The 24856-nt window shown below is 31.7% G+C and overlaps 1 protein-coding gene across 5 annotated transcripts in view; it reads right to left on the reverse strand.

Moving 5' to 3' along the window:
* The window catches only part of LOC149790217 (uncharacterized), a 192857-nt gene that overhangs the window by 145816 nt on the left and 22185 nt on the right, over nt 1-24856 (reverse strand). Inside the window, exon 1 of one of the 5 annotated variants that reach the window (XM_089972237.1) lies at nt 15446-15583. The exons of the other annotated variants lie outside the window; for them this stretch is intronic. Within the exon in view, the coding sequence (XP_089828363.1) occupies nt 15446-15480 (35 nt within the window). The 5' untranslated portion in view covers nt 15481-15583. Of the gene's footprint in view, nt 1-15445; nt 15584-24856 lie in introns of those variants that run through there. 5 annotated transcript variants of the gene reach the window in all.

Below are 24856 nucleotides of genomic sequence, written 5' to 3' on the forward strand. Positions count from 1 at the left end.
GTGTATTTATAGCATTGTACAAAAGGTATTAGCAAAAGAGGCATTGCAGATGACAGTGTGTTTACAGCATTGTACAATAGGTATTAGCAATGGGGACATTGTAGATGACAGTGTATTTATAGCATTGTACAAAGGGTATTAGCAATGGGGGAATTCCAAATGACAGTGTTTCAATAGAATTATACAAAGAGCATTATCAATAGATGAATTCCAAATGGCAGTGTATTTACAGAATTATACAAAGGGCACTAGCATTGGGGAATTCCAAATGATAGTGTATTTACAGAATTATACAAAGGGCACTAGCATTGGGGAATTCCAAATGATAGTGTATTTACAGAATTATACAAAGGGCACTAGCATTGGGGAATTCCAAATGAGAGTGAATTTACAGAATTATACAAAGGGCACTAGGATTGGGGAATTCCAAATGATAGTGAATTTACAGAATTTTCCAAATGATAGTGTATTTACAGAATTATACAAAGGGCCTAGCAATGGGGACATTATAGATGAATGTGTGTTTATAGCATTGTACAAGGGATATTGGCAATGGGGGCATTGCAGATGACACTGTGTTTATAGCGTTGTACAAAGGGTATTAGCTATAGGAGCATTGCAGATGCCAGTGTGTTTATAGCATTGTACAAAGGGTATTAGCAATAGGGGCATTGCAGATGCTAGTGTGTTGATAGCATTGTACAAAGGGTATTAGCAATAGGGAATTCCAAATGACAGTGTATGTATAGAATTACACAAAGGGCAATATCAATGGGGGAATTTGAAATAACAGTGTACTTGCAGAATTATACAAAGGGTGCTAGGAATGGGGACATTACAATTAGCAATGGGGACATTATGATTGGTGCTGCTCAGAAGAATTTGCTCAGCAGGGCAGCATAAACAAGGTACTTGGTAACCTACAAACTTTTTAGGAAACCAAAGTTAGTAAAATATGGGCAGTCAAGGGACATGACCTCTCCAAGTGATGATATGGAATGCTTGAAATCTAATTGACCTTATTGGACTTATTAATACAAGCTACATCCCATGTAAAGATATGAAGTTGATTGAAAGGGGCAATAACTCTGTCCAAAATGGAGTAGATGAAACAAAACTGATGCAAAAACACATCTAGGTCCATGAAGCAATGCTTTTACCATACACAATCAGAATATAATGAATGGTTCTTAAGCTATGATTTCTGCAAACAACATCCTATGTAATGATTTGAAGCCAATAGTCAAGGGCCATAACTCTATCCAGAATCGAGTCAATGAGACAAAGCCCATAAAAGGCATGTATATAGGTACATGTATAAAAGAAGACATTTAAAAAGGCATATCTATAGATGTATGTAAAAAAGAAGACATTCAAAAAGGCATATCTATAAGTACATGTATAAAAGAAGACATTCAAAAGGCATATCTATAAGTACATGTATAAAATAAGACATTCAAAAATGCATATCTATAAGTACATGTATAAAATAAGATATTCAAAAAGGCATATCTATAGGTACATGTATAAAAGAAGACATTCAAAAAGGCACATCTATAGGTACATGTATAAAAGACATTCAAAAAGGCACATCTATAGGTAAATGTATAAAAGACATTCAAAAGGCATATCTATAGGTACATGTATAAAAGAAGACGTTCAAAAAGGCATACCTGTAGGTACATGTGTAAAAGAAGACATTCAAAAGGCATATCTAAAGGTACATGTATAAAAGAAAACATTCAAAAGGCATATCTATAGGTACATGTATAAAAGAAGACATTCAAAAAGGCACATCTATAGGTATATGTATAAAAGAAGACATTCAAAAAGGCACATCTATAGGTACATGTATAAAAGACATTCAAAAAGGCACATCTATAGGTACATGTATAAAAGACATTCAAAAAGGCACATCTATAGGTACATGTATAAAAGACATTCAAAAGGCATATATATAGGTACATGTATAAAAGACATTCAAAAAGGCATATCTGTAGGTACATGTATAAAAGAAAATATTCATATTAGCATCTTGTCAGTGTATTGCAAATGTTGTACCAGCTGTGTAAAATGACAAGCAATTAATGTCATCCTACAATATCCATTTTAAACCAGTGTTGTCTACATATTACTAGTATCTTGTCAGATTCAACATTACACTAGCTGTGTGTGGGTATGTGAGAAAGCTTGCCAGTAGCTTCTCTTGGGTCGGTGGTTCTTTCCGGGGTGTTCCTGGGTTCGTCCTCCCCCATTAATACTGGCCGCCATGCATAGCCTATTGTGTGCTTTAAAAAGGCATTAAACCCCACAACAACAACAACAACAACACTAGCTGTGTCTATTTAACAATAGTATCTTGTCAGATCTAGCATTACACTAGCTGTGTCTATTTAAAACTAGTATCTTGTCAGATCTAGCGTTACAATAGCTGTGTCTATTTAACACTAGTATCTTGTCAGATCTGACATTACACTAGTTGTGTCTATTTAATACTAGCATCATGTCAGCTGTGACATTACACTAGCTGTGTCTATTTAAAACTAGTATCTTGTCACATCTGACATTACACTAGCTATGTCTATTTAACACTAGTATCTTATCAGATCTGACATTATACTAGATTTATCTATTTAACACTAGTATCTTATCAGATCTGACATTACACTAGCTTTATCTATTTAACACTAGTATCTTGTCAGATCTGACATTACACTAGCTTTATCTATTTAACACTAGTATCTTGTCAGATCTGACATTACAATAGCTTTATCTATTTAACACTAGTGTCTCGTCAGATCCAACATTACACTAACTGTGTCTATTTAAAACTTATCAGATCTGATTTTAGATTAGCTGCATCTATTTAAAACTAGTACCTTGTCAAATCTGACATTACACAAGCTCTGAAAAATAAATGAAGGTGTGGTTTATTTCTTTAAGGTATGTTGTGAAATGTGGTGAAAATTAGAAAATACCTTGTCATTAAACTGGCTAATAAACAGACAATATTTTGAAATTAGACTGGCTGAAAACAGACAATTTGACATTAAACTGGAAATAGAGAAAATACATTAAACTGGACAATACCAGACAAAACTCTGATATTAATTCAACAATAACAGAAAAAATGCATTAACCTGGTCAATAATAAACAATACATTTATATAAAAATGGCTAATAACAAGCAATACTTTTAAATTACACTGGCCAATAACAAAACATAATTTTACATTAAACTGGCCAATAAGAAACAATGCTTTAACACTAAACTGGCCAATAACAAACAATACTATTACATAAAATGGCCATTAACAAACAATACTTTTACATAAAATGGCCAATAACAAGCAATACTGTTACATAAAAATGACTAATAACAAAAAATGCTTTTACATTAAACTGGCCAATAGAAAACAATGCTTTTGCATTAAGCAGGCTAATAACAAACAATACTTTTACATTAAACTGACCAATAACAAAAAATGCTTTTACATTAAACTGGCAAATAACAAGCTATGCATTTACATAAAAATTACCAATAACAAACAATGCTTTTACATTAAACTGGCCAATAGAAAACAATGCTTTTGCATTAAACTGGCCAATAACAAACAATACTTTTACATTAAACTGACCAATAACAAAAAATGCTTTTACATTAAACTGGCAAATAACAAGCTATGCATTTACATAAAAATTACCAATAACAAACAATGCTTTTAAAGCACATTGGCCAATAAAAAACAATAATTTTACATATAACTGGCCAGTAATAAACAATGCATTTATATTAAACTGGCCAAAAACAAACAATACTTTTACATAAAATGACCAACAACAAACAATGCTTTAACATTAAACTGGCCAATAATAAGCAATGCATTTATATTAAAATGGCTAACAACAAACAATACTTTTACATAAAATGGCCAATAACAAACAATACTTTTATATAAAATGGCCAATAACAAGCAATACTTTTACATAAAAATGACCAAAAACAAAAAATGTTTTTACATTAAACTAGCCAATAACAAACAATGCATTAACATTAAACTGGCCAATGATAAATAATGCATTTATATTAAACTGGCCAAAAACAAACAATACTTTTACATAAAATGGCCAATAACAAACAATACTTTTATGTAAAACGGCCAATAACAAGCAATACTTTTACATAAAAATGACCAATAACAAAAAATGCTTTTACATTAAACTGGCCAATAACAAACAATGCCTTTACATCAAAATGGCCAATAACAAACAATGCCTTTACATCAAAATGGCCAATATGAAACAATACTTTTACATTTAACTGGCCAAAAACAAACAAAACTTTTACATTAAACTAGCCAATAACAAGCAATACTTTTACATTAAACCAGCCAATAACAAACAATACTTTTACATTAAACTGGCCAATAATAAACAATACTTTTACATAAAATAGCCAATAACAAACAATACTTTTACACAAAATGGCCAATAACAAGCAAAACTTTTACATTAAACTGACCAATAACAAGCAATACATTTACATTAAACTGGCTAATAACAAACAATACTTTTACATAAAATGGCCAAATAACAAGTGATACTTTTACATAAAATGACCAATAACAAGCGATACTTTTACATTAAACTGGCCAATAACAGACAATACTTTTACATTAAACTGGCCAAATAACAAACAATACTTTTACATTAAACTGGCCAAATAACAAACAATACTTTTACATACAAATGACCAATAACAAGTGATACTTTTACATTAAACTGGCCAATAACAAGCAATTGTTTTACATTAAAAAGTCCAATAACAAATTATACTTTTACATAAAATGGTCAATAACAAACAATACTTTTACATAAAAATGGCCAATGACAAGCAATACTTTTATATTAATCTGGGCAATAACAAGCAATACTTTTATATTAAAATGTCCAATAACAAACAATACTTTTACATTACACTGGCCAATAACACATAATACTTTTACATAAAATGACCAATAATAAACAATACTTTTACATAAAATAGGCCAATGACAAGTGATACTTTTACATTAAACTGGCCAATAACAAGCAATTGTTTTACATTAAAATGTCCAATAACAAACTATACTTTTACATAAAATGGTCAATAACAAACAATGCTGTTACATAAAAATGGCCAATGACAAGTGATACTTTTATATTAATCAGGCCAATAACAAGCCATACTTTACATTACACTGGCCAATAACACACAATACTTTACATAAAATGACCAGTAACAAACAATACTTTTACATAAAAATGGCCAATAACCAGCAATATGTTTACATTAAACTGGCCAAAAACAAGCAATACTTTTACATTAAGATAGCAAATAATAAAAAATACTTTTACATAAAATGGCCAATAACAAATATTTTTACATAAAATGGCCAATAACAAACAATACTTTTACATAAAATGGCCAATAACAAACAATACTTTAACATTAAACTGGCCAATAACAAACAATACTTTAACATTAAACTGGCCAATAACAAACAATACTTTAACATTAAACTGGCCAATAACAAACAATACTTTAACATTAATCTGGCCAATAACAAACAATACTTTTACATTACACTGTCCAATAACAAACATTATTATATGCTCATTTTTTTCCAAGTTAACTTTACATTGTCAGAATTGTGTGTATTACCCGATATTGAATCTGTGTGACAATACACATATAGCATTCACATGCAGAAAGGAAATACTTTCTATTGTAAACAAATATTGGATGCAGACGCCAGCACTTTTCATTTGTACACAAATCTTGTACACTCGCGTAAGAGGCTCTTTATGTTAAGGTTGTTTAAATTTGTTTCTGAATGAATGAAAATAGATGTTTTGTGGACTGCCACATACCAGCTGCTTTGGCACATTCTGCGTTGATACAATGTTATGGATTTAGACTAGCTACAGTGTATAAGAGACGCAAGATAAGGTCCTTACAAATAACATACAAGTGACAAGTCATATACTCTCTTCTTTAGCTGGTGATAAGAATGGCAAAATAAAATGTAATTACAGTTTTACATCCTGAATTTCCTCAAAATGTATTTTCTTAATTCTGCAAATCTGAATTACATGAGCCATGTCATAGGTTTTCAATCTGGATTACACATTTCAAAATTGTGCTGTAATTTCGATGATAAGTGCAACTGTATCCTCCTTACTGCACTCAAAATGAAATAAGCATTAAATTCCATAGCATCTTTTTGATAATTGCAATCGAAATACTTTATATTTTTCCCACATTATGATTTCAAACATTCAATGACAGAAACAGAAACACATTTGCAGATGCAAACATGCTTCTCCCATGCTGCATCAATCCGATGTATTTCATGTATAATTTGCATATATGAATCGAGTCCAAAATCACAAACTTTCATCGAATCGAAACAAAACACCAAAATGTATTCATTCCAGATCAAATGGAAAAGTTGTTGCAATGCGCATTCATTCACAATATGACTGCCAATTTCAATTTTAACTAGACACACCATTTTCTTTTGAAAGTTATGTCAAGCGTGCGACTAAGTTCAAATTTATCAGGTCGGAGTTATGTGCACATTAATAATGATGTTGTTGTGTAATGATAAAATCTGCACTTGTGAATTTAGATTGGAATACGACATTCATTCATTTATGTTGTTTCTTGTAGTGCATTTTGTTTATATAAGTAAGCCTTAGGTAGAATAAGAAAATGAGCATATAATAAAAAGGTTACTGCATTTGTATGGGAAAATATGAACTCATTTAGTCAGATGGATATACTGCACTCCCAAGGCTGTGCAGTATTCCAGCCAAAAACACTTATTCATATTGTCCCATACAAATGCAGTAACCTACAATTACTGAGTGATATCTGATATCCAGTATATTACATGGTAATATCTGATATCCAAACAAAATGGGAATTGCAGCAGTTCAGTTGGCAGAGCATCTAAACTCATAATACAGGACTCATGGGTTCAAGACCTGCCCAAGACAGCCCACATTAGCTGCCTCAGTATGTCCACGGAAAAGGCAATTAACTTCCATTTCTACAGCATGATATAGCTTATAATGTGTTTATGTGCTGTTAAAAACGTTATCAACCATTCAATAAAAGTATTATAATGTGTTTATGTGATGTTACAAAACAAGCAACCATACAATAAAATTATTATAATGTGTTTATGTACTGGTAGAAAACAAGCAACTATGCAAGCAAATTATTATAATTGGTTTAAAGTGTTGTAAGAAACAAGCAGCCATGCAATACAATTATTATAATGGGTTTAAAGTGTTGTTAGGAAACAAGCAGCCATGCAATACAATTATTATAATGGGTTTAAAGTGTTGTTTGGAAACAAGCAACCATGCCAAAAAAGTATTACCTATAGATAACAATTTACTGCACATTACTTAAAATCACATCTACTTCATATCAACAGTGCCACAATACAGAAATGATTAAAACTGCGGTTATTAGTAGAGATAATATCTGGCATACAATGTAATTTATTATCAATATTATTTGTGTACAAATTATATTTTTCATATTTTGACAGTTTTAATTTTGCACATCTGTTTGAACAAACTGTATATTAGTGCAGCAATAATTCCCTGAAGGACTGTAGACCTATAAACAAGGCAATGCAGGTACTAATACTGTGAAAGCCTGTAAACTTGATTATACATGGCAATAGTTGGTAATTATCCCTGAAAGCCTGGAAACCTGAGTATACAAGGCAATATTGGGTCATTATCCCTGAAAGCCTGTAAAGCTGAGTATACATGGTAATATTTAGTAATTATCCCTGAAAGCCTGTAAACCTGAGTATACATGGCAATATTTAGTAATTATCCCTGAAAGCCTGTAAACCTGAGTATACAAGGCAATATTAGGTAATTATCCCTGAAAGCCTGTAAACCTGAGTATACAAGGCAATATTTAGTAATTATCCCTGAAAGCCTGTAAACCTGAGTATACAAGGCAATATTTAGTAATTATCCCTGAAAGCCTGTAAACCTGAGTATACAAGGCAAAATTGGGTAATAATTCTCTGAAAGCTTGTAGACCTGAGAATACAAGGCAATAGTGGTAACAGGTGCTGTGCACTTAGAAAGAGTCAACACCCAAATGAAATGAATTCAAACCAAATATTTACCTATATAAGAGTTTTATTTATTTGAAATGGGTGACACAAAGACATTTTATGACCCCACCAAATTGCCTAGCACCCAAGTGCCAACAGAAAATAAAACTTCAATGCTGATTTGAGGTACATATGAGTGTAACTTAAAGCATATATGTACATGATATAAATGAAAGCAAATGAAAATAAAGTACATCTCTTAAAAAAAATAAGTTTTCTTAAATGCTTACACCTTTGTCTGAACTTTGCTGTCACATGAAAGTAAAATTGAAATGAAGAATGTCCAACCATACATCCAGTACAGACATGTTCTTTGATAGTACAAAAACAACTGTGAGAAAGCATACAGCTGAATACCATGTATGAAGGGTCAACATTACAATCTTTGGTGTCTGTGTCTTTAGCATCTATGTCTTTAGTGTTTGTGTCTTTAATGTCTGTGTCTTTAGTGTCTGTGTCTTAGCATCTATGTCTTCAGTGTCTATGTCTTTAGTGTATGTGTCTTTAATGTCTGTGTCTTCAATCCAGGCACAATCGACCACCATCATTCAATTCAGGCACAATTGGCCACCATCATTAAATCCAGGTACAATCGGCCACCATCATTCAATCCAGGCACAATCGGCCACCATCATCCAATCCAGGCACAAATACCATCACTGCTCAACTAAATGCATTGGTGGTCAACAACAGCCACACTGTACGGTAGCAAAACAGCCACACTGTACAGCAGCAAAACAGCCACACTGTATGGCAGCACAACAGCCACACTGTACATTAGCAAAACACATAACATCTTTTTTTAGACATAAAATGTACATAAATTATAGAAGTCTGCATCCAGTCCTTACTTTTGTATGATTATGCCTGAAGAGGTTACAATTGTTTTAGTGGGGTTTTTAAATCACCCAACCTGACTGAACCCAAAGGCCAAGGGGTCATTTTTATCATAACAATATTACAAAGAAATAAGATCTTATTCAAAGAGAGAAAAAAAAGAAAGTTAGTCTCATAATTCAAAAAGGTGATTGCATATAAATGTTATAAATAATAATTAATAATTCAAACAAGATGAATGCATACACATGTCATAAGTAATAATTAATAATTCAAGAAAGATGAATGCATGCATGTGTTATAATTATTAATTAATAATTCAAACAAGATGATTACATACACGTTATATGTAATAATTAATAATTCAAACAAGCTGATTGCATATACATGTTATAAGTAATAATTAATAATTCAAACAAGATGAATGCATATACGTGTTATAAGTAATAACTTAAACTGTTATACAAATGAGGCCTTTCAAAACATTGTTAGCAAGTTTAATCAAACCTAGCTTTATATTAATTAACAGTTTCATCAAACCTGGCTTTATATTAATTAACAGTTTCATCAAACCTGGCTTTATATTAATTAACAGTTTAATCTAACCTGGCTTTATATTAATTAACAGTTTAATCTAATCTGGCTTTATATTAATTAACTGTGTAATCTAACCTAGCATTATATTAATTAACAGTTTCATCAAACCTAGCTTTATATTAATTAACATTTTCATCAAACCTGGCTTTATATTAATTAACAGTTTAATCTAACCTGGCTTTATATTAATTAGCAGTTTAACCTAACCTGACTTTATATTAAACAGCTTAATCAAACCTGGCTTTATATTAATTAACAGCTTAATCAAACCTGGCTTTATATTAATTAACAGTTTAACCAAACCTGGCTTTATATTAATTAACAGTTTAATCAAACTTGGCTTTATATTAATTAACAGTTTAACCAAACCTGGCTTTATATTAATTAACAGTTTAATCAAACTTGGCTTTATATTAATTAACAGTTTAATCAAACCTGGCTTTATATTAATTAACAGTTTAATCAAACCTGGCTTTATATTAATTAACAGTTTAACCAAACCTGGCTTTATATTAATTAACAGTTTAATCAAACTTGGCTTTATATTAATTAACAGTTTAACCAAACCTGGCTTTATAGTAATTAATAACTTCTCTGTAGAAATATCACCACTCCAAACCACAAAAGAATAGATGAATTTGACTTCATATGTACTATTACACCTTTGTTTTTTTATGTTACACGGTTATTTTACAAAAACAGGACAATACAATATAATGTGTCAACATGCATCTATATTAATTTTATTACAACAAAATCCATGCAACAGTGACTTGAAACAGAAAATTTAGAAAATACCTGATTAAAATTAACTCTATGTTAATGGAGTTAGTTTTTTTATTGACTATTCTAATTTTAAATCAATTTACTGACTCCTAATAAATATGTGTCCTTATTTACCTTTAGGCTGTGTAGCAACTTTAAAGCGGTTCATAATATGGTACCATGTATCCACACTAAATATTGCTACATTTATAGCGGTCTATGATGTAGCACCTTTATACTGTGATTATAAATAAGTATCCACATGAAATATTACTACATGTATGGTGGTCATGTCACCACCTTTGTACATATATTGTGATTGGAAATATGTGTCCAAACTGAAGTAATACATTTATGGTGTTCATGTCACAACCCTGTATTATATATGCATAACAAAATATCAAAATAAAAAAAATTAATTATGTAATTCTGCTAAAATATCCTAACACTGGCAGGAGGATAAAATTATTCATTAAAAAAACCCATTGATTTTAAACAATTTTCACACAACCCTTTTTTTATTGATTTTTTTTAAAATATTTTTATTTTATTGATTTGTCATGTCTTTGGTCCTGATCTGAAATTGAATACGAAACCATTATGAGTATTGAAAATTGAGTGTGAAACCATTATGACTGTTGAAGACTGAGTATGAAATCATTATCAATGTTGAAAACTGAGAATGAAATGATTATGATTGTTGAAAACTGATAATAAAACCATTATGAATGTTGAAAACTGAGAATGAAATCATTATGATTGTTGAAAACTGATAATAAAACCATTATGAATGTTGAAAACTGAGAATGAAACCATTAAGATTGTTGAAAACTGAGAATAAAACCATTAAGATTGTTGAAAACTGAGAATGAAAGCATTGTGATTGTTTTGAAGACTGAGTATGAAACCAATGAGTGTTGAAAATTAAGCATGAAACCATTATGAGTATTGAAAATTGAGTATGAAACCATTATGAGTGTTGAAGACTGAGAATGAAACCATTATGAATGTTGAAAACTGAGAATGAAACCATTATGACTGTTGAAGACTGAGTATGAAACCATTATGAATGTTGAAAACTGAGAATGAAACCATTATGACTGTTGAAGACTGAGTATGAAATCATTATCAATGTTGAAAACTGAGAATGAAATCATTATGATTGTTGAAAACTGATAATAAAACCATTATGAATGTTGAAAACTGAGAATGAAATCATTATGATTGTTGAAAACTGATAATAAAACCATTATGAATGTTGAAAACTGAGAATGAAACCATTAAGATTGTTGAAAACTGAGAATAAAACCATTAAGATTGTTGAAAACTGAGAATGAAAGCATTGTGATTGTTTTGAAGACTGAGTATGAAACCACTGAGTGTTGAAAATTAAGCATGAAACCATTATGAGTATTGAAAATTGAGTATGAAACCATTATGAGTGTTGAAGACTGAGAATGAAACCATTATGAATGTTGAAAACTGAGAATGAAACCATTATGACTGTTGAAGACTGAGTATGAAATCATTATGAATGTTGAAAACTGAGAATGAAACCATTATGACTGTTGAAGACTGAGTATGAAATCATTATGAATGTTGAAAACTGAGAATGAAACCATTATGACTGTTGAAGACTGAGTATGAAATCATTATGAATGTTGAAAACTGAGAATGAAACCATTATGACTGTTGAAGACTGAGTATGAAATCATTATGAATGTTGAAAACTGAGAATGAAATCATTATGATTGTTGAAAACTGATAATAAAACCATTATGAATGTTGAAAACTGAGAATGAAACCATTATGACTGTTGAAGACTGAGAATGAAACCATTATGAATGTTGAAAACTGAGAATGAAACCATTATGACTGTTGAAGACTGAGTATGAAACCATTATGAATGTTGAAAACTGAGAATGAAACCATTATGACTGTTGAAGACTGAGTATGAAATCATTATCAATGTTGAAAACTGAGAATGAAATCATTATGATTGTTGAAAACTGATAATAAAACCATTATGAATGTTGAAAACTGAGAATGAAAGCATTGTGATTGTTTTGAAGACTGAGTATGAAACCACGAAGTGTTGAAAATTAAGCATGAAACCATTATGAGTATTGAAAATTGAGTATGAAACCATTATGAGTGTTGAAGACTGAGAATGAAACCATTATGAATGTTGAAAACTGAGAATGAAACCATTATGACTGTTGAAGGCTGAGTATGAAATCATTATGAATGTTGAAAACTGAGAATGAAACCATTATGACTGTTGAAGACTGAGTATGAAATCATTATGAATGTTGAAAACTGAGAATGAAACCATTATGACTGTTGAAGACTGAGTATGAAACCATTATGAATGTTGAAAACTGAGAATGAAACCATTATGACTGTTGAAGACTGAGTATGAAATCATTATGAATGTTGAAAACTGAGAATGAAATCATTATGATTGTTGAAAACTGATAATAAAACCATTATGAATGTTGAAAACTGAGAATGAAACCATTATGACTGTTGAAGACTGAGAATGAAACCATTATGAATGTTGAAAACTGAGAATGAAACCATTATGACTGTTGAAGACTGAGTATGAAACCATTATGAATGTTGAAAACTGAGAATGAAACCATTATGACTGTTGAAGACTGAGTATGAAATCATTATGAATGTTGAAAACTGAGAATGAAATCATTATGATTGTTGAAAACTGATAATAAAACCATTATGAATGTTGAAAACTGAGAATGAAAGCATTGTGATTGTTTTGAAGACTGAGTATGAAACCACTGAGTGTTGAAAATTAAGCATGAAACCATTATGAGTATTGAAAATTGAGTGTGAAACCATTATGAGTGTTGAAACCTGAGAATGAAACCATTATGAGTGTTGCAAATTGAGTATAAAACCATTATGAGTGTTGAAGACTGATAATGAAACCATTATGAGTGTTGAAGACTGATAATGAAACCATTATGAGTGTTGAAGACTGATAATGAAACCATTATGAGTATTGAAAATTGAGTGTGAAACCATTATGAGTGTTGAAACCTAAGAATGAAACCATTATGAGTGTTGCAAATTGAGTATGAAACCATTATGAGTGTTGAAGACTGATAATGAAACCATTATGAGTGTTGAAGACTGATAATGAAACCATTATGAGTGTTGAAGACTGATAATGAAACCATTATGAGTGTTGAAGACTGATAATGAAACCATTATAAGTGTTGAAGACTGATAATGAAACTATTATGAGTGTTGAAGACTGAGTATGAAACCATTATGAGTGTTGACAACTGAGTATGAAAGCATTATGAGTGTTGAAGACTGAGTATGAAACCATTATGAGTGTTGAAGACTGAGTATGAAAGCATTATGAGTGTTGAAAGTTATAAGCATGAAACCATTATGATTGTTGAAGACTGAGTATGAAACCATTATGACTGTTGAAGACTGAGTATGAAACCATTATGAGTGTTGAAGACTGAGCATGAAACCATTATGAGTGTTGAAGACTGAGTATGAAACCATTATGACTGTTGAAGACTGAGTATGAAACCATTAAGAGTGTTGACAATTGAGTATGAAACCATTACAAGTGTTGAAAATTGAGTATGAAACAATTATGAGTGTTGAAAATTGAGTATGAAACCATTACGAGTGTTGAAAATTGAGTATGAAACCATTATGAGTGTTGAAAATTGAGTATGAAACCATTAAGAGTGTTCAAGACTGAGTATGAAACCATTATGATTGTTGACGACTGAGTATGTAACCATTATGAGTGTTGAAAATTGAATATGAAACCATTATGAGTGTTGAAAACCTAATGATCCATACTGATCTAATAATTCACACTTATCAATTGATTCATACTGATCTAATAATTCATATTGATCCTATGATTCATATTATTCTATTGATTCATATGTTTCTAATGATCCATATTGATCTAATGATCCATTCTGATCTACTAATTCATACTGATCTAATAATTCATATTGATCTTATGATTCATATTATTCTATTGATTCATACTGATTTAATGATCCATAATGATCTAAATGATTCATACTGATCTAAATAATTCATACCAATCTAATTATCCATGCTGATTTAATGATCTATGCAAATCTAATGATTCATAGTGATCTCATGATCCATACTGATTGAAATGATTCATACTGATTGAAATTATTCATGCTGATTGAAATGATTCATACTGAATGAAATTATTCATACTGATTGAAATGATTCATATTGATTGAAATTATCCATACTGATTGAAATGATTCATGCTGATTGAAATGATTCATACTGATTGAAATGGTTCATGCTGATTGAAATTATTCATACTGATTGAAATGACTCATGCTGATTGAAATGATTCATACTGATTGAAATGACTCATGCTAATTGAAATGATTCATGCTGATTGAAATGGTTCAAACTGATTGAAATGATTCATACTGATTGAAATGATTCATACTGATTGATTGAAATGATTCATGCTGATTGAAATGATTCATGCTGATTGAAATTATTCATACTGATTGAAATGATTCATACTGATTGAAATGACTCATGCTAATTGAAATGATTCATGCTGATTGAAATGGTTCAAACTGATTGAAATGATTCATACTGATTGAAATGATTCATACTGATTGATTGAAATGATTCATGCTGATTGAAATGATTCATGCTGATTGAAATTATTCATACTGATTGAAATGATTCATACTGATTGAAATGGTTCATGCTGATTGAAATGATTCATACTGATAGAAATGATTGATGCTAATCTAAATGATAATCTTGTACACAATTATGTAGGATGAAATTTTCCATGGCAGTATGATAAAGATGACATACAGAATACAACTGGACAAATGATTTGTTTACAGATTCAAGGTCCACCCACCCCTCCTATTCATGTTCTTAAAATTAAAATAAAATATACATTAAATATTAACATAAATCTACTCATTCTGACTACATGTTTAAAACAAGAAGACAAGAAAGATAACTCTTACCCATGATATTTGTCTCTGATGAAAACCTTTATCATATCCAAGAATTTGTGAACACAAAGAAATATTCTATTAGTCCTGTTATCATTTTGTGCATAAGGAGACACAAGGGTAAAATATAGAAATCTTAGTCAGAATTTGCTACCGTGACATTATTTACCGTATATGACGATAAACTACATCCCCACAACTATTCAAGACTGTGCTTTTTCTTTCTTTGCTGTTAACTTATCAATCACACTCAAATTTCACCAACATAAGTCCTAAAGTAAAATTTAGTCTGAATTTACTTGACTGGTCAATTTTAAATCAGACTTCGACTTCAGCCAGTCCAAACTGAACTTCAGCCAATCAGACTTAGACTTCAGCCAATCAGACCGCTGGATTCTGTAGATAAGCTTAGGTGCTAAGTAAAGTTTTCTTCACTAAATTTAAGCCAGGTTTTCAACAAAATAATTCTTAAGTTAAAATTAGACATAAAACATTTGTTTAGTCCTTTTTAAATTCTGACTAAAATTTCAGCTAGTCAGATTTATAGATTCTAAAGTTAAAATTAAGTATAGACTTAAGTTGTTTTGGTGGAATTCAGGCAAGGATAGGATTTTTTAAAAGTGTATAGGGAGATATTCATCTTTAGTTTTAGTCTGTCGGTGCTTATGAATCAGCCTGTACAATGCAGTGCTTACAAATTAACATGTACACTGCAATAGAACAGCTTAACAAAGAAATGAGATCAGCTCGAAAAGAACACCAGCCATGACAGTAATTACTAATTAACATATATACTGCATGAGATCAGCTCAAAAAGAACACCAGCCATGACAGTAATTACTAATTAACATCTATACTGCATGAGATCAGCTCGAAAAGAATACCAGCCATGACAGTAATTACTAATTAACATCTATACTGCATGACATCAGCTCAAAAAGAACACCAGCCATGACAGTAATTACTAATTAATATATATACTGCATGACATCAGCTCGAAAAGAATACCAGCCATGACAGTAATTACTAATTAACATCTATACTGCATGACATCAGCTCGAAAAGATTACCAGCCATGACAGTAATTACTAATTAATATATATACTGCATGGGATCAGCTCGAAAAGAATACCAGCCATGACAGTAATTACTAATTAATATATATACTGCATGACATCAGCTCGAAAAGATTACCAGCCATGACAGTAATTACTAATTAATATATATACTGCATGACATCAGCTCGAAAAGATTACCAGCCATGACAGTAATTACTAATTAATATATATACTGCATGAGATCAGCTCGAAAAGAATACCAGCCATGACAGTAATTACTAATTAACATCTATACTGCATGACATCAGCTCGAAAAGATTACCAGCCATGACAGTAATTACTAATTAATATATATACTGCATGAGATCAGCTCGAAAAGAATACCAGCCATGACAGTAATTACTAATTAACATATATACTGCATGAGATCAGCTCGAAAAGAATACCAGCCATGACAGTAATTACTAATTAACATCTATACTGCATGACATCAGCTCGAAAAGATTACCAGCCATGACAGTAATTACTAATTAATATATATACTGCATGAGATCAGCTCAAAAAGAACACCAGCCATGACAGTAATTACTAATTAACATATATACTGCATGAGATCAGCTCGAAAAGAACACCAGCCATGACAGTACTTACTAATTGACAAGCTTACTATACAATACCATCTTGGATAGAACACCAGTACAAGTCATGGTTTATAAAGAAGACTGCATCAAACACTGAGAGTAGATACGGTAGATAAAGAGCTTCTTGACAAAAACCTTATCGGCCCTTGACACTGGATAAACAAGAGCTGAAGACCATTAAACTGAAAATGATGATATATGACTGAGCTAGGAAGTGTAATCAATAGCAGAGTGACAGAAAACTTGTCACGCTGATGACCGATAAAATGGACCTGAAATATCTCCTTATGGAGATATCTGAATTTTTTAGTTGTCATTGCTAAACAAAATGTACATTAGACATGTTTAATAAAAACAAAATGTACATTAGACATGTTTAATAAAAACAAACTGTACATTAGACATGTTTAATAAAAACAAAATGTACATTAGACATGTTTAATAAAAACAAAATATACATTAGACATGTTTAATAAAAACAAAATGTAAATTAGACATGTTTAATAAAAACAAAATGTACAGTAGATATGTTTAATTAAAACAAAATGTACATTAGACATGTTTAATAAAAATACAATGTACATTAGACATGTTTAATAAAAATACAATGTACATCAGACATGTTTAATAAAAACACAATGTAGGTGTGTTTAATAAAAACAAAATGTACATTAGACATGTTTAATAAAAACAAAATGTACATTAGACATGTTTAATAAAAACAAAATGTACATTAGACATGTTTAATAAAAACAAAATGTACACTAGACATGTTTAATAAAAACAAAATGTACATTAGACATGTTTAATAAAAATACAATGTAGGTGTATTTAATAAAAACAAAATGTACATTAGACATGTTTAATAAAAACACAATGTAGGTGTGTTTAATAAAAACAAAATGTACATTAGACATGTTTAATAAAAACAAAATGTACATTAGACATGTTTAATAAAAACAAAATGCACATTAGACATGTTTAATAAAAACAAAATGTACATTAGACATGTTTAATAAAAACAAAATGTACATTAGACGTGTTTGATAAAAACAAAATGTACATTAGACATGTTCAGTAAAAACAAAACGTACATCAGACATGTTTAAAACAACAAATTGTAGGTGTGTTTAACAAAAACAAAATGTACAGTAGGCATGTTCAATAAAAACAAAATGTAGGTGTGTGTAATAAAAACAAAATGTACAGTACATATGTTTAATATAAAAAAACAGAAGAAAATAAGTCATATTTTTGTTTGATTTATAAAGAATGCAATTTCGTGGAAATAACAACTTACTTTTTTAACATTTCATTCATTTTTACAAAGAAAGGGACATCTGCCCTTTATGAACTTCAGGACCAGCTTCTTTCCAATCACCTTTTCCTTAACGTTTTAACATATTTTTTATCATCATACACCAAATGAAATTCCTTGGACACAAATTTATGGTGTCATGATGTCATGTGCACAGTAATGTTATCATGGTGATGTATTATTGCATAGTAATTTTTATCATAGTGACATTATGGTGATGCATTACTGTATAGTGTTATCACAGTGACATTATTATAATGTATTATTGTATAGTGTTATCACAGTGATGTTATGGTGATGTATTATTGTATGGTGTTATCACAGTGCCACTATGGTGATACATTATTATATAATGTTATCACAGTGATATTATATTGGTGTATTATTATATAATGTTATCAAATTGACATTATGGGCATACATTACTGCATAGAAATTTTTATCATAGTGACTTGACAATGCATTACTGTATAGTAATGTTATCATAGTGACATTATGGTAATGCATTACTGTGTAGTAATGTTATCATGGTGATATAATGGTGATGCATTACTAAATCTATCATATACCCTATACATACCCACTCTTAAGTCCTTGATATACCTCATATAGGCTCACTCTTAAGTCCATATGATATACCCCATATGCTCACTCTTAAGTCCATATAATATACCCTATGTATACTCACTCTGAAGTCCATATAATATACCCTATGTATACTCACTCTTAAGTCCATATGATATACCCCATATGCTCACTCTTAAGTCCATATAATATACCCTATGTATACTCACTCTTAAGTCCATATAATATACCCTATGTATACTCACTCTTAAGTCCATATGATATACCCCATATGCTCACTCCTAAGTCCATATAATATACCCTAGGTATACTCACTCTTAAGTCCATATAATATACCCTATGTATACTCACTCTTAAGTCCATATAATATACCCTATGTATACTCACTCTTAAGTCCATATAATATACCCTATGTATACTCACTCTTAAGTCCATATAATATACCCCATATGCTCACTCTTAAGTCCATATAATATACCCTATGTATACTCACTCTTAAGTCCATATAATATACCCTATGTATACTCACTCTTAAGTCCATATGATATACCCCATATGCTCACTCCTAAGTCCATATAATATACCCTAGGTATACTCACTCTTAAGTCCATATAATATACCCTATGTATACTCACTCTTAAGTCCATATAATATACCCTATGTATACTCACTCTTAAGTCCATATAATATACCCTATGTATACTCACTCTTAAGTCCATATAATATACCCCATATGCTCACTCCTAAGTCCATATAATATACCCTATGTATACTCACTCCTAAGTCCATATAATATACCCTATGTATACTCACTCCTAAGTCCATACAATATACCCTATGTATACTCACTCTTAAGTCCATATAATATACTCTATGTATACTCACTCTTAAGTCCATATGATATACCCTATGTATACTCACTCTTAAGTCCATGATATACCCCATATATTCTCACTCATAGTCCATATTATACACCCTATATATACTTGCTCTTAAATCCATGATATTCCCTATAAATACTCACTCTTAAGTCCATAAATGCAGTTGCCCCCTCCTCAGTTAAATGATTAGTACCTTACAGGTGATGATATTGATGTATTAATTTTAATTGTACAAGTTCTAAAACTCTGAAACTGTAATAAAGTGGGATGATCAAGCTTACACTATAGATGACAAACTGGCTTACACTACAAATGACAAACTGGCTTACACTATAGATGACAAACTGGCTCACACTATAGATGACAATCTGGCTAACACTATAGATGACAAACTGTGGTTAATGCTGACATAGGGGCCCCGAGTGGCCGAGTGGTCTAAAGCGCTCTTCGTTACGGATCACTGCCATCTCACCTCTGTCTGCGGCGGTTCGAGTCTAAGATTCAGCCAATGTGGGCATGTGAGAAAGCCTGCCAGTAGCTTCTCGTTGGTCGGTGGTTCTTTCCGGGGTTTTCCGGGTTCTTCCTCCACCATTAATACTGGCCGCCATGTATAGCCTATCGTGCTGAAAAATGGCGTTAAACCCCACAACAACAACAACAACAATGCTGACATAAGAGATTGTGTTGATAAAAATAGGAAGTGATGACAATGAAGCCTACAAATCACAAGCTACAATACTAATAGGCAGCAAAACTGTGAGATGCCAACACCTGGTAGGGTCAGTAAACATAAAACATGCTTAAATAACAAGTGAGAAAATATTTAGTGGACTAGAAATTACATAAAATTCAAACAGAAACAACTCTAAGGATGATTCCCAGTTTTATGAGGGAATACATGTGCTTATCACATAAACATATGCTAATAAAGAACCAAAAATGACCCTTGTTTTTTAAATCCAATTTTTTTCTCTCCGAAAGTTGGATTTCGTCTGAATATCTTTTACAACAACCTCTTTGGCTGAGAAGCTGACCCATGTGACATGTGTCAAACATGTAATTAAAGGATCATATATATAATTTATCGGGGCCCCGAGTGGCCGAGTGGTCTAAAGCGCTCTTCGTTACGGATCACTGCCATCTCACCTCTGTCTGCGGCGATTCGAGTCTAGGATTCAGCCAATGTGGGTATGTGAGAAAGCTTGCCAGTAGCTTCTCGTGGGTCGGTGGTTCTTTCCGGCGTTTTCCCGGGTTCTTCCTCCACCATTAATACTGGCCGCCATGTATAGCCTATCGCGTGCTGAAAAATGGCGTTAAACCCCACAACAACAACAACAACAACAACAATATAATTTATCTGTAATATTCAAAATTAATTTGGGACAAATACTACTGGCCTGTAGATAAATGAATAAGTATTTTGTCATGAAAAATAAAAACATGCTATTCCATTCAATTATTTCCTATGAAGGTTACTTGAGAATTTCAATACACTTCATGCTAATGGAAACTGTAACCACAGTACAAGTACAGTGAAAAAGTACAATGGTACTTACCACCAAATAAAACTACAATAAACTGGTATACTGGTAATACCTTGCTCTCCTGTTGTACATACAAAATTTAATAGCCACTCTGGACAACTGTTGCTATAGAGTACATTTAGGCATCCAAGGACAACATTTAAAATAAATATATTGTTGAAAAAGGGTAAAAGTAATAAAATACATTGTCAAGTCAACAAATAACCAACGTTTTAAAAAGTCAAAGACTTTTTTTGCTGGAATATCAGCATGAAACACATCACATGAATTACATCACATGACACATGACACATGGAACACAACTCGCTGGAAACATCACATGCAACACATCATAAGGCCACAACACATGGAAAACATCACACAGAACACATCATAACAATGAACACAACATATGGAACACATCACATAGGACATATCACATGGAACAAATCAAAATGAAAACAACACGTGGAACACATCACATGGGACACATCACAATGGGACACATTACATGGAACAAATTACAATGGACACAACACATGGAACACAACACATGGAACACAAAACACAGAACACATCACACGGGATACATCACATGGACACATCACATAGAACACATCACAATGGACACAACACATGGACACATCACATAGAACACATATGGAATACATCACATGGAACACATCACACAGAGCACATCACATGGAACACATCACATTAAACACATCATATGAACACTTAACATAGAACACAAAACATGGGACACAACACAGAACACATCATATAGAACACATCACATAGAGCACATCATATAGAACATATCACATTAAACACATCATATGAATACATAACATGGAACACATCACATGGGACACAACACATGGAACATATCACATTAAACACATCACATTTAACACATCACATTTAACACAACATATAAACACATAACATGGAACACATCACATGGGACACAACACATGGAACACATCACATTAAACACATCATATAAACACAACACATGGAATACATCACATTAAACACATCATATAAACACAACACATGGAACACATCACATTAAACACATCATATAAACACAACACATGGAACACATCACATGAGACACAACACATGGAACACAACACATGGAACACATCACATGGGACACAACACATGGAATACATCACATGGAACACATCACATGGGACACAGCACATGGAACACATCATATGGAACACATCACATGGGCACATCACATAGAAACTATCGCATAGAACACAACACATGGAACACATCAGGGACACAATACATGGAACACATCACATAGAACAAATCACATGGAACACAGTATATGGGACACATCACATGGATACAACACATTTAACACAACACATGGAACACAACACATAGATCACATCACATAGAACAAATCACATGGACACATCAGATTGAACACATCATATGAACACATCACATAGAACACATCACATAGAACACATTACATAGAACACAACACATGGAACACATCAGATTGAACACATCATATGAACACAACACATATAACACATCACATAGAACACATTGCATAGAACACATCACATGGAACACATCATATGGAACACATCACATGGAACACATCACATGGCACACAATAATGGAACACTTCACATGGAACATATTACACTGAACAAATCACATGGAATACATCACATGGAACACAATACATGGAATACATCACGTGGAATACAATACATGGAATACATCACATGGAACACAATACATGGAACACATCACATGGAACACATCACATGGCACACAATAATGGAACACTTCACATGGAACATATTACACTGAACAAATCACATGGAATACATCACATGGAACACAATACATGGAATACATCACATGGAATACAATACATGGAATACATCACATGGAACACAATACATGGAATTCATCACATGGAACACAATACATGGAATATATCACATGGAACACAATACATGGAATACATCACATGGAACACAATACATGGAATACATCACATGGAATACAATACATGGAATACATCACATGGAACACAATACATGGAATTCATCACATGGAACACAATACATGGAATTCATCACATGGAACACAATACATGGAATATATCACATGGAACACAATACATGGAATATATCACATGGAAACACAATACATGGAATACATGACATGGAATACAACACATGGAATATATCACATGGAACACAATACATGGAATACATCACATGGAATACAATACATGGAATACATCACATGGAATACAATACATGGAATATATCACATGGAACACAATACATGGAATACATCACATGGAACACAATACATGGAACACAATACATGGAATACATCACATGGAACACAATACATGGAATACATCACATGGAATACAATACATGGAATATATCACATGGAACACAATACATGGAATTCATCACATGGAACACAATACATGGAATATATCACATGGAACACAATACATGGAATACATCACATGGAACACAATACATGGAATACATCACATGGAACACAATACATGGAATACATCACATGGAACACAATACATGGAATACATCACATGGAACACAATACATGGAATATATCACATGGAACACAATACATGGAATACATCACATGGAACACAATACATGGAATACATCACATGGAATACAATACATGGAATATATCACATGGAACACAATACATGGAATACATCACATCGAACACAATACATGGAACACAATACATGGAATACATCACATGGAACACAATACATGGAATACACCACATGGAATACAATACATGGAATATATCACATGGAACACAATACATGGAATTCATCACATGGAACACAATACATGGAATATATCACATGGAACACAATACATGGAATACATCACATGGAACACAATACATGGAATACATCACATGGAATACAATACATGGAATATATCACATGGAATACAATACATGGAATACATCACATGGAATACAATACATGGAACACAATACATGGAATACATCACATGGAACACAATACATGGAATACATCACATGGAACACAATACATGGAATACATCACATGGAATACAATACATGGAATATATCACATGGAACACAATACATAGAATACATCACATGGAATACAATACATGGAATACATCACATGGAACACAATACATGGAATACATCACATGGAACACAATACATGGAATACATCACATGGAACACAATACATGGAATACATCACATGGAATACAATACATGGAATACATCACATGGAACACAATACATGGAATATATCACATGGAACACAATACATGGAATATATCACATGGAACACAATACATGGAATATATCACATGGAACACAATACAT

The sequence above is a fragment of the Sinohyriopsis cumingii genome, chromosome 10 (assembly GCF_028554795.1).
Source record: "Sinohyriopsis cumingii isolate HCF-2022 chromosome 10, ASM2855479v2, whole genome shotgun sequence".
Classification (NCBI taxonomy): domain Eukaryota; kingdom Metazoa; phylum Mollusca; class Bivalvia; order Unionida; family Unionidae; genus Sinohyriopsis; species Sinohyriopsis cumingii.